Source organism: Elephas maximus, chromosome 17 (genome assembly GCF_024166365.1).
Source record: "Elephas maximus indicus isolate mEleMax1 chromosome 17, mEleMax1 primary haplotype, whole genome shotgun sequence".
NCBI classification, from domain to species: Eukaryota; Metazoa; Chordata; class Mammalia; order Proboscidea; family Elephantidae; genus Elephas; species Elephas maximus.
In genome coordinates this window covers 24605408-24617911 of record NC_064835.1, presented here as the reverse complement: position 1 = coordinate 24617911, position 12504 = coordinate 24605408, and the positions used below count along the sequence as shown (strand labels likewise).

The following is a 12504-nucleotide window of genomic DNA, read 5'->3' as shown; positions in this document are numbered from 1 at the left end:
AATCCTGATGCCCCATTATTTTTCATGTAGTCCAGCTTCTTGTATTATTTGTTCAGCATACAGATTGAATAGGTATGGTGAAAGAATACAGCCCTGCCGCACACCTCTCCTGACTTTAAACCAATCAGTATCCCCTTGTTCTGTCCGAACAACTGCCTCTTGATCTATGTAAAGGTTCCTCATGAGCACAATTAAGTGTTCGGAATTCCCATTCTTCGCAGTGTTATCCATAGTTTGTTATGATCCACACAGTCAAATGCCTTTGCATAATCAATAAATTAGAATGTAATTTCATGTATATAGTTATAAAAATATAGTGTGTGTAGATATGTTATAATAATAATAATAGAATATGCGTGGTTATAATACTATTGTTATAATATACAATAATTACTGTATAGATAATAATGTTCTCCCACATGTCTGTCAGTTTGTCGTACTGCGGGGGCTTGTGTGTTGCTGTGATGCTAGAAGCTACGCCACCGGTATTCAGATACCAGCAGGATCACCCATGGAGTACAGGTTTCAGCTGAGCTTCCAGGCTAAGACAGACTAGGAAGAAGGACCCGGCAGTCTACTTCTGAAATGCATTAGCCAGTGAAAACCTTATGAATAGCAGCAGAACATTATTATCTATACAGTAATTATTATATATTATAACAATATTATTATAACCACACATATTCTATTATTATTATTATAACATATCTATACACACTATATTTTTATAACTATACACATGAATTACATTCTAAAATAAGTCACAAATAGGTTGGCATAATATCCATGTTAGAGATTGATATGGTATTTTTCAGCAAGTCTTTCATAATCAGTTTTCCCTTGAATTGTTGGGAAATTTCAATGTTAAGTCAGCTGAGCTCCAGACGAAGTAGTTGGCTGATATGGAGGCACCATGTTGTACAAAAATAAGTATCTTTAATCATTAAAATGATAGTGTGGAGAAGTTTTACATTCTGAGGTCACAAAATCCCTTGTTTCTCATTGAGTAGAATGGCTGGTGGGATCACTTGCACTGTTTGTTCTCTCTGTCATAAAGTTGAATGATTCACATCAAATATAACAAGATAGATGTGTACAGGGAATTGACCGTTGATCTGAGGAAAAGGTTAAACCCTTCTTTGCACTGCCAGTTTGTCAGTCCACCTGATACTCAGGGAAAAGCTGTGAGATAAATGGAAGAGGGGAATCCTGGCTCCCATTTAATAGGTGATGAAACTGATCCTCAGAGATGTTAAGTCACTTGTCCCAAATCACAGTTTCTAAGCAGGAAGCTAAGACTACAACTTGGGTGTTCTGATTTTGGATCTATCAGTGCTATTTTTAAACCACACAGTTTATCATACTTTGAAAAGTCAGTGAAATCTAAACAGTGTTTTTGCTGAATAAATATGCTTCAGAACACAAACAAAAACAAAACACTCAAATAAAAAAAGAAATCGAGAGAGCATCTTTTGTATTTCATAGTTGAGTACCCTATTGCTTAATTTGTAATATGTGGTTATATTCTTATTTTATACTGGTCTGTCCAGCAATCAGAAACACATAGGGTAGCCTTTAATAATCACTTTTATTTGTTTTGTGCTTTAAGTTTCAGGGTTAGTTCTAATTTCTTTATACTCAATGTATTATTTAATCATTACATCAGTGAAATTTTGTAGGTATCAATATTATTTGCCACATGTGCCAGAGGTTGCTAGCTATTCACTTCTTCTTGCAGAGCTCACAGTTCCCAGTCCTCCTTAGTTAGGTGTAGCAGGTGACTGAGTCTCAGGAGTGTGGATGTCGTTCAAGAGCTGAGATATGCCCTTTCCATGATCTATTTGTTCTTCTCTGCACTGAACACAAGTGATCATGAGGCCCTACTTAGGTGATGAAGCTATAAAGAAAATCCAAGAAGTGATTGCAACGGAGTTAGGATGAAGAAAGGTTGGAGCTACAATCAAGAAGGGGCATGTGGAAGGTGTCTGGGCTGCTGGCAATAGTCTATTTATAGATCTGCATAGTCATTATGAGGTGTTAATTTATAGCAATTTGTGGAAGTATATGCTTTAAACACTTTTATATGTATTTGTGCTGAATTTACTATTAAAAAAGGTTACAAAACTTTGATTAGAGCTTTACTTTAAGCAAAGATGGAGAATAAAGGCCCAAGTATATAGGAATAGATTCCCTACCACAGAATGGCTCACAAAGAAGAGGTCCAGTGGAAACAGAAAAACACACAATAATGCAGACAGGACTGAGACAATGCTCTTTGCCACACCCAATGAGGAATTTCTACCAGTTTCTGTGAGAGGAGAAAAGTAACATCAACTACAATCTCATGCATATATTTGAAGTGTGTTATATATCATTATTCTTAGGTTAGTGTTATTCTAAACAGTGTATAGTTCTCATTCCATATTACATCATTTCATATTGTAGAGGATTGGATGGTTGTTGTTAGTTGACACTGAGTCAATTCTGACTCATGCCATCCCCATGTGTGCAGAGTAGAATAGCTTCATAGGATTTTCAAGGCTGTAACATTTTGGAGCAGATTTCCAGGCCTGTCTTTCAAGGCATTTCTGGGTGGGTTTGAACTCCCAAACTTTTGACCTGTAGTAGAGTGCTTAACCATTTGCACCATCCCGGGACCCTCACAATTTCACATTTAACCAACCCTTTCTACTTTCTTGATAAAATCTCTACTTAGTGAACTTCTTCAGGTATTACTTTTTATAGATCTGTGATAAAAGATATTCGTGAATACAGAAATAAGATGAAAATGAATATTTTGGCAAGTATCATAGAAAAATAAAAAACCATTCAAGACAAGAACTAGGAAGAGAAAATTATGTAATATAAAGGTCAAGGATAAGAGCTCACTCATCACTAACACCAGAACTGTTGTTCTTTCTACCTGCATTTGAGTCAGCCTCCAACTGCTGATGACCCCATGCACAATGTAATTATGCCATTGTGATACACAGAGCTTTCCTTGACTGATTTTTTGGAAGTAAATCACCAGACCCTTCTTCCTAGTCTTACTATGGAAGCTTCCCTGAAACCTGTTCAGTATCACAGAAACACACAAGCCTCCACTGACAGATGGGCGGTGATTTCATTTGAGGAGCATTGTCAGGGAATACGACCCAAGTCTCCCTCATGGAAGATGAGAATTCTACCAATGAAAGTAGCAAATAAATAAATAACTAGATTAACTATACTTGCTAAAGCCACATACCTCCTTCCCTTTCCCCTTCCTCTTAACCAAGAGGTAACCACTATCCTGAAGCTGGTGCATATCATTTGAGTATAATTTTTATAATTGTACTACCTAAGTATGCTGGTGGCACAATTGTTAAGCGCTCGGCTATTAACTGAAAGATCTGGGATTTGAACACACCAGTTGCTCTGCAGAAGAAAAGACCTGGTGACCTGCTCTCATAAAGATTACAACCTAGGAAACCCTCTGGGGGCAGTTCTAGTCTGTCCTATAGGGTCTTTATGAGTCAGCATTGACTCAGTAGCACACAAGTATGCATCAATAAATTACAGCTGTTTTTTATATTTAAAATTTTACATAATGTTTTATACTGTGCCTAACCTTTAGCCTCTTTCTTTTTTTAATCCAACATCATTTTTTTTAAAAACATTTATTCTGACTGATAAGAAACCCATTGCCATCAAGTCGATTCCAACTCATAGTGACCCTATAGGACAGAGGAGAACTGCCCCATAGAATTTCCAAGGAGAGCCTGGTGGATTCGAACTACCAACCTTTTGGTTAGCAGCCATAGCACTTAGGCACTATGCCACCAGAGTTTCCATCTGACTGATACATGTAGAAATTATTCATTTATTTTCACTCTAGGATGCCAGTGTCTGTGTAGGTGACATCTGCTGAGGCTACCTAGCATTATATGAGACTCACCTTCACCCAACCTTATATCACTCCCACTGCCCCTTTATTTGCTAAGGTTTGCTGGGCTTTTTCTCTTTTCTGAGGTTTGTGATCTTCATTAAGACCCAGAAAATGTAGACCTGTCTCTACTGAAACAACCACTGATGTGAAAAAGTCACCACCACTGCAGACACCTGCCAAAGTCACATTACTCAATAGCCTATGACTTTTCTATCTCCATTGTGGTCACCTGAGTGGTAGCTTTAGCATTACCTGGAATTGGTAGAAATGCAGAATCCTGGAATCAACCTCAGAACTACTGAATTGGATTCTGCATTTTAATTTCTGGCACTTGAAGGTATATTTTCTTCCTTTTATGTCAGTTATATATTTACATTTAAAATATATATTAGCCAGAAGTTCTCTGTGTTTGTGGCACATTAGCTTAACGTGACATAATCCTGTAATCTAAAACTCCATTTAGTTAAAATACATCTTTTCCTCTCCTGCATTTTTATGATAATATAATATAGGGCTTTTTGAGTTAAATTACCTCTAACTTTGTGAAGTTAGAACCTATTGGGATCTATTTAAAAAGCTGTTAGAAATGAGCAAAAGATACTGTGGTATATCTCAGTGAAAAGGGTGTCTATTTTGATATATTTTGTGTTATGGTTTGAACTGTGTCATCCCAAAAGATATGTTGAAGCCCTAACTCAGATATGTGTGAATGTAACCTTGTATGGAAATAAGAATTATGAAAATGTTACTGATTAAGTCTACATGGAGACATACTGGAGTAGGCTAGCTCCTAATCCCATTTGAGTGACATCCTTATAAAAGACACACAGAGACAATTAGGATGACATAGCTGCAAGGCAAGAAATAGCTGGATCCATCAGAAGCTAAGAGAGAGGCATGGAACAGAAGTTAGGAGATAGGCATGGAAAAGATTCTCCCTCAAAGCCTCAGAAGGAATCAATATGGCCGATGCCCTGATCATGGACCCTCACTCTTCCGAATTATGAGACAATAAATTTCTATCCTCAAAACTACTCACTTTGAGGTACTTTTTAATGACAGTCCAGGATACTAGTACATTTTGTTATAACTAAATTAGGCTAAGGTGGCAATTATGCATATTGAAGAAAGGAAGGGAATTGGACACATTTGCAATATAAGAGCAAAGCTCAGAATCTCCCTTTATATTCACTGCATGTTTGCTCAAGTTTACATTGATTATATTAAAGATGAAAGAATTACCTACAGCTCTAGCTTAAAACCCTGAAATAAAACTCTCCTTCAGTGTGATATAAACACAGGAAAATTTTCTGGCTCTTGTATCACCTACGTAAGAAGTCCTTAATATTTCCGTAGAAAACCCATGTTTAAAGAATCACCAAGGTCTTCATCACTGCTGCAGCCTAAGGGATTTCTGCCTTGTGGGAAAAATTTCAACTCTGCCCTAAGGAATTTTTGGTCTCTTACTAATTTTTTTTACTAATTTTGTAGAGTCTGAGAATAATAGCTATCATTTATTTTAGCAATGGTTGGGTTTAAAATTATCCTAAGTATAAAATCCACAGTTTGGATATTCCCTCAAGTTTCTTTTCTTTTCTTACCCTTTACTCTTTTTCTTTTTCCTCTTTCTTATTGAGTTCACCTAATCCCATGGCTTTAACATCTATGGAAATGAGTCCTAAATCTTTATCTCCTGTTCTGACCTTTATCCTGAGCTTTAGCATTATTTATGTATTTATAAATACATAAATATATTGTATAGCTGTACTTGAAGATTTTTACCAGCTTCTGCAGTATGATATTGATCTAACATGCAATCAGGATGCACTGGTAATTATTGGTGGTTGGAATGTGAAAGTTGGAAACAAAGAAGGATCGGTAGTTGGAAAATATGGCCTTTGTGATAGAAATAATGTCGGAGATACTGTTTGATAGAATTTTGCAAGACCAATGACTTCTTCTTTGCAAATACCTTTATTGGTTAACATAAATGGTGACCATATGCATGGACCTCATCAGATGTAATACACAGGAATAAAATTGACTACATCTGTGGAAAGGAAAAATTCAATATCATCACAGAAAAACGCCAGGGGCCAACTGTGGAACAGACCATCAATTGCTCATACACAAGTTCAAGTTGAAACTGAAGAAAATTAGAAAAAGTCCATGACAGGCAAAGTACGATCTTGAGTATATCCCACCTAAATTTAGAGACCATTGAAGAATAGATTTGATGTGTTGAACACTAATGATCAAAGACCAGACAAGTTGTTCATCATACATGAAGAAAGCAAGAAGTCATTAAAAAGACAGGAAAGAAAGAAAAGACCAAAATGAATGTCAGAAGGGACTCTGCAACTTTTTCCTGAATATCGAATAGCTAAAGAAAAGGGAAGAAATGATGAAGTAAAAAAAACAGAACAGGAGATTTCAAAGGGTAGCTTGAAAAGACAGAGTATTATAATGACATGTGCAAAGAGCTGGAGATAGAAAACCAAAAGGGAAGAACATGCTCAGCATTTCTCAAGCTGAAAGAACTGAAGAAAAAATTCAAGCCTCGAGTTGCAGTACTGAAGGATTCTATGGGGAAAATATTAAATGACACGGGAAGCATCATAGGAATATGGAAAGAATACACAGAGTCATTACACCAAAAAGAATTGGTCGGCATTCATCCATTTCAAGAGGTAGTATATGATCAGGAACCGATGGTACTGAAGGAAGAAGCCCAAGCTGCACTGAAAAAGCACTGAAGGCATTGGCAAAAAACATGACTCCAGGAACTGACAGAGTAACAACTGAGATGTTTCAACAAAAAGATGCAGTGCTGGAAGTGATCACTTGTCTATACCAAGAAATTTGGAAGAGAGTTACCTAGCCAACAGACTGGAAGAGATCCATATTTATGCTTATTCCCAAGAAAGATGAATCAACCAAATACGGAAACTATCAAACAATATCATTAATATCACGTGCAAGCAAAATTTTGCTGAAGATCATTCAAAAGGGGCTGCAGCAATATATCGACAGGGAACTGCCAGAAATTCAGGCTGGATTCAGAAGAGGATGTGGAACCAGGGATATCATTGTTGCTGTCAGATGGATCTTGGGTGTTAGCAGAGAATACCAGGAGGAGGTTTACCTGTGTTTTATTGACTATCAAAGGCATTCTACTGTGTAGATCATAACAAATGATGGGTAACATTGCAAAGAAAGGGGAATTCTAGAACACTTAATTAATCTCATGCAAAACCTGTACATAGATCAAAAGGTAGGTGTTCTGACAGAACAAGGGGATACTGATTGGTTTAAAGTCAGGAAAGGTAGGCATCAGGGTTGTATCCTTTCACCATGCCTATTCAATAGGTATGCTTAGCAGATAACCTGAGAAGCTAGACTGTATGAGGAAGAACGGGGCACCAGGATTGGAGGAAGGCTCATTAACGACCTGCATTATGCAGATGACACAGTGAATAGGACTTGAAGCACTCACTGATGAAGATCAAAGACCACAGTCTTCAGTATGGATTACACCTCAACAGGCCTCACAACAGGACCAATAAGCCACATCATGATAAACAGAGAAAAGATTAAAGTTGTCATGGATTTCATTTTACTTGAATCTGCAATCAACACCCATGGAAGCAGTAGTTAAGAAACGACAGGACATGTTGCACTGGCAAACCTCCTGCAATGGACCTCTTTAAAATGTTAAAAAGCAAACATGTCACTTTGATGACTGAGGTACACCTGACCCAAGCCATGGTGTTTTCAATCACCGTATATGTGTGCAAAATCTGGACAATTAATGAAGAAGACCTAAGAAGAATTGATGCCTTTTATTATAGTGTTGGAGAATAATACTGAACATGCCGTGGACTGCCAGAAGAACAAACAAATCTGTCTTGGAAGAAGTACTACCAGAATGTTCCTTAGAAGCAAGGATGGCAAGACTTCATCTCACATGCTTTGTGTGTGTTATCAGGAGGGACCAGTCCCTGGAGAAAAGATCATGCTTGGTACAGTAGAGGGTCAGTGAAAAAGAGGAAGACCTTCACAAGATGAATTGACACAGTGGCTGCAACAATGGGCTCAAGAATAACAACAATTTTGAGGACTGTGCAAGACCGGACAGTGTTTCATTCTGTTGTATGTAGGGTCACCATGAGTGGGAATTGACTCAACTGCAGCTAACAACAACAATGCATAATGGTGATTATTATAGCACAGCTTTATACTATGGAAAAACAATGAATTTCTATTGATGAAGTGGTTGGTTACGATATATCCACAATATAGAATATTGTAGAGATTTCAATGAAGCATTGTTAAATAACAAAAGTAAAAGTTTGAAAAATATGTATCATTATGAAGCAAAAAATGTCTGTTCAGGCAACATCTGACTAATATATGTCTGTGGTCCCATAAGGATATAACAGAGTTCAGAAATCCCAACTGGAGAACAGGATGTAGTGGTTGAAAGGAGACATAGATAGGTAACGCAACAACTTCCCGCAGGCAACACGTGTATCTCGTGTCTCTTGCATACAAAGCGATTACACTGCCAGGTGTATAATGATTCAGTACATATATAACCTATAATACATATGTCTTGATAGTCATAATAAACACCCATGTTACTGATTTATGTATGTAATGTACTTTCAATCATTATTATAATGTGAACTTTCTCTACTTACAAATAAAAAGTTTATTGTATAATAGTGCATGCTTCCATTCGTAGGCAGCAGCAGCCAATCTCACGTATTATGTGTCTCTTGAGTGTTGTAGCAGTAACTTTTGAAAATATTACTGTGAAGTGCATCATGGCTCACAAATGCAGAAAAACTAGTGCTATTGACAGCAGCAGCAAGAGATAAAGGATGAGTATCAATTTGGAAGTGAAACAAAATGTTATTAAACACCACGAAGGCAGAAAATGAGTGAGTGCTCTTGCTTGTAATTTAGACATGTTCTCCCAACATCCAAATCACACAATATCCTATTTCATAAAACATATCATAGACATTAAGGGATGCATGACTGTACTTTGTAAATCAAGGTAAAACCCCTATACATGTAGAAAAATATGGGAGAGCGTGTGCTAGGTTATACACATGAAAAATTGGGGGTGATAGAATGAAGGGGGGCTGAGAAGGGAATGAAAGGGTAAGAAAAAAGGAAAAAAAAGATTTGTTTTAAAAGATGACATTATGCATGATATGATCATGTATGCCATAATGTTAAAATTAAATATGTAGGTGGACATTAGGTTTTTTTGGTCCATCTTTTGACTATTGTGAATCGTACTGCAATGAACATTGGTGTGCATGTCTGTTCATGTCTCTGCCCTCAAGTCTCTTAGGTATATGCCTCAGAGTGGGATTGCTGGATTATAGTTTCAATTTTCCCATATCCTTGTTAACATTTGTTATTTTTCATTTTTTATATATGTATTTTTTATTTTAACCAGCCTCTAGGGAGTGAAGTGACATGTCTTTGTGGTTTTGATTTGCATCTCTCTGATGTTAAAGATGTCAAGCATCTTTTCATGTATTTTTTGGCCATTTGAATATCCAGTTTGGTGAAATGTCTACAGGAGGGTATGCGTGTACACATAATATATTTTTCAAAGACATTTTGAATGATTCCCTAGCTGTGTGTTATGGATTGTACTTAAAGTTCAAGCAAGCACTAAGAGAAAGAAGATTTCTATCTCCTTTGCTCTGGGGAAACATGCAGTCCCTGAGGTAAAATTTTGAGTAGAATATTGATCCTCCAAAGGTACCAGGGTAAAACCATCTTCAACTGCGTATAAACGATTTCATAATTCTCTCTTTCCTAAAGGATTTAATTGTGGGAGGGCTCTTAGGGAAACCTCTACATCAAACCACTGAGACCTTCAAGCTTAGAATAATTTATGTGATGCTAGGTGGAATTATGCTGAAAACCAAGAGTGTTGCTCGATTTCCTTATTTTTATTTTTGTAGTTTAGTGATTACCTCTGGGCAAAATCATAATTATCTGAGTCTCAGAGCAAGTAAAGACTGAGATTTATAAATGCCCTGAGCCTTTTCACACAAAAGGAGGGGTTTTAGCTCAGGAGTATGACCTTCTTCATCAGCAGAACTATTTCTCTTTAGAGAACAACAGTGGAGCAGAAACCACATGTATAGTTTTGATGCCTTTAGGCAGAAGGAGGGTGAGCACAGAATCTCTTTTTGTTATATCCCTTTTCAAACCCCAGAGCCATGGAAAATAATGGACCTCTCTGCTTTGCCCTGCTCTGATCCTGAGGTGCAGATAATCTCAATCGGATATATTAAAGGGTTAGTGTGGAAACAGAGTAGAGGTAAGAAGTAGTGCTGAGATTATAGGGTTTGCAATGCCTCCAATCCCACTTCTCCTTAGAGCATTTCCTGTGAAGGAGATCCAGGATCCATTCCTGACTTAATACCTATTTTGCTGTGTACCTTTGTGAAGCCAAAGGGCCTCTGTGAGTCTCCTAACTCTACCACCAGCAGCAGCAGTTACCATCCAGTCAGTTATGATTCATGGTGACCCCATGTATGCAGAGTAGAACTGCACTCCATAGGATTTTCAAGACTGAATTTTTGGAAGCAGATTACCCGGTCTTTGTTCTGAGGCAACTCTGAGTGGGTTCAAACTGCCAAACTTTTGGTTTGTAGTTTTTGTGCCACTCCAGGACTTCTAACTCTTATTTTCCCTAATTCTGCAATGGCCAGTGAGTACTAATGGTCACCTTATGCAGTTTCCAGTATGGATTGGTGGTCTGCACAGGAGAGCTGAAGTTTGGTGAGTAGAGTGTTGTTGTTGTGTGACATTGAGTCCATTCCAATTCATAATGACTATAAAACAGAGTAGAACCTCCCCATAGGATTTCCTAGGCTTTAATCTTTTTGGGAGCAAGTCACCAGTCTTTTATCCCATGGAGCAGTTGGTGGGTTTGAACCGCAGACCTTTTGGTTAGCAGCCAAACATTCAACCATTGTGCCACCAGTGTTTCTGAGAAAAGAGGGGCAAGTATAAATTGGAGTTAGGGAGGGGATAGAAGGCATTAGTGGCAGACTAAAGCAGAGAAAAGAGGAGACATTCATCACACCTCTTCACCCCTTGACCCATTTCTCCCAGTATTACCTGTCACTGTGCTTAAGTATTCATGTACCTGTCCTTCTTGTCCAAGCAGAGCATGGGCCAGCTCTCTGTAATGGTAAAACCCAAGAAGTATCTCTGGACTTTTCAGCTGTAGGAAGGGGTTGGGCTTGGGGTTGCATGGGAAATTGTGGTTCCACCTCAAGTATGACTCTACTTTCCTGTTTTCATAGATTCCACTGGAGGAGAATGGATATTGGAAACAGTTCTTTAGTAACAGAGTTTATCCTTGTAGGTTTAACAGAATACTCAAAGATCCAACTCCCCCTCTTCTTCCTCTTCCTAGGAATCTACATTGTCACTGTGGCGGGTAACCTGGGATTTATCACTCTAATTGGCCTGAATGCTCACCTTCATACCCCTATGTACTACTTCCTCTTTAATTTATCCTTCACTGATCTCTGTTACTCTTCTGTCATCACCCCAAAACTGCTGGTAAACTTTGTGTCGAAGATGAACATCATCTCCTATGCAGGATGCATGACTCAGCTCTTTTTCTACTGCTTCTTTGTGAGTGCAGAGTGCTATGTGTTGACAGTGATGGCCTATGATTGCTATGTGGCCATTTGCAAGCCTCTGCTGTACACGGTCACAATGTCCCCTCAAGTCTGTTCTCTGTTGGCTGTGATTGTATATGTGGGAGCATTTGTTGCTGCCTGGGCCCATACAGGATGCATGCTGAGGCTGACCTTCTATGATGACAACACAATCAACCACTACACGTGTGACATCCTCCCCCTCTTGGAGCTCTCCTGCACCAGCACTCACATCAATGAACTGATTGTTTTCGCTGTTGTGGGCTTTAATGTTACCGTGCCCTGCCTCGACATCATTGTCTCTTATGCTTACATTCTCTCCAGCATTCTCCACATTCACTCCAGGGAAGGAAGGGCCAAGGCTTTCAGCACTTGTAGCTCACATATAATTGTTGTTTGTGTTTTCTTTGGATCAGGGGCATTCATGTACCTCCATCCTTCTTCTGTTTTGTCCATGGACCAGGGGAAAGTGTCCACCGTGTTCTATACCATTGTGGTGCCCATGCTCAATCCTCTGATATACAGCTTCAGGAACAAGGAGGTTAAAATTGCCCTGAAGAAAAGTTTCAGTAGAAAAACATTTTCCTGAGCTGGAGCTGTATTAATTACTGTAAGACGAGTCAGGCTTCTCTTTAAATTGTTTTTCTTGCTACTCAATTCTTCATACAGAAAGAAGTGAGATATGATAGAAGAGACATTCGATTTGGAATCAGGATGTCTGGGTTGAAGGCTATGGGGCAAAATATTACTACATGGAGTTATCGGAAAGAATAGATTAGTACAAATGAAAGTGTGTAGCAAAGTGTTGGGGCTTAATAGTTGTGGAATTGATCCCCTCATTGTCTTTTTTCCTTCCTCCTTTCC

General features: G+C 38.3%; 1 protein-coding gene across 1 annotated transcript; it reads left to right on the top strand.

Moving 5' to 3' along the window:
• Nucleotides 1-11287: 11287 nt before the first annotated feature.
• LOC126060619 (olfactory receptor 145-like) lies at nt 11288-12229 on the top strand. The gene has a single exon (XM_049856847.1). It carries the CDS (start codon nt 11294-11296, stop codon nt 12227-12229), a length of 936 nt encoding a protein of 311 aa, XP_049712804.1. The 5' UTR covers nt 11288-11293.
• The last annotated feature ends 275 nt before the right edge of the window (nt 12230-12504 follow it).

Bases quoted from the DNA above. Each gene is read 5' to 3' on its own strand.
- LOC126060619 (XM_049856847.1), top strand. From the start codon at position 11,294: ATGGATATTGGAAACAGTTCTTTAGTAACAGAGTTTATCCTTGTAGGT.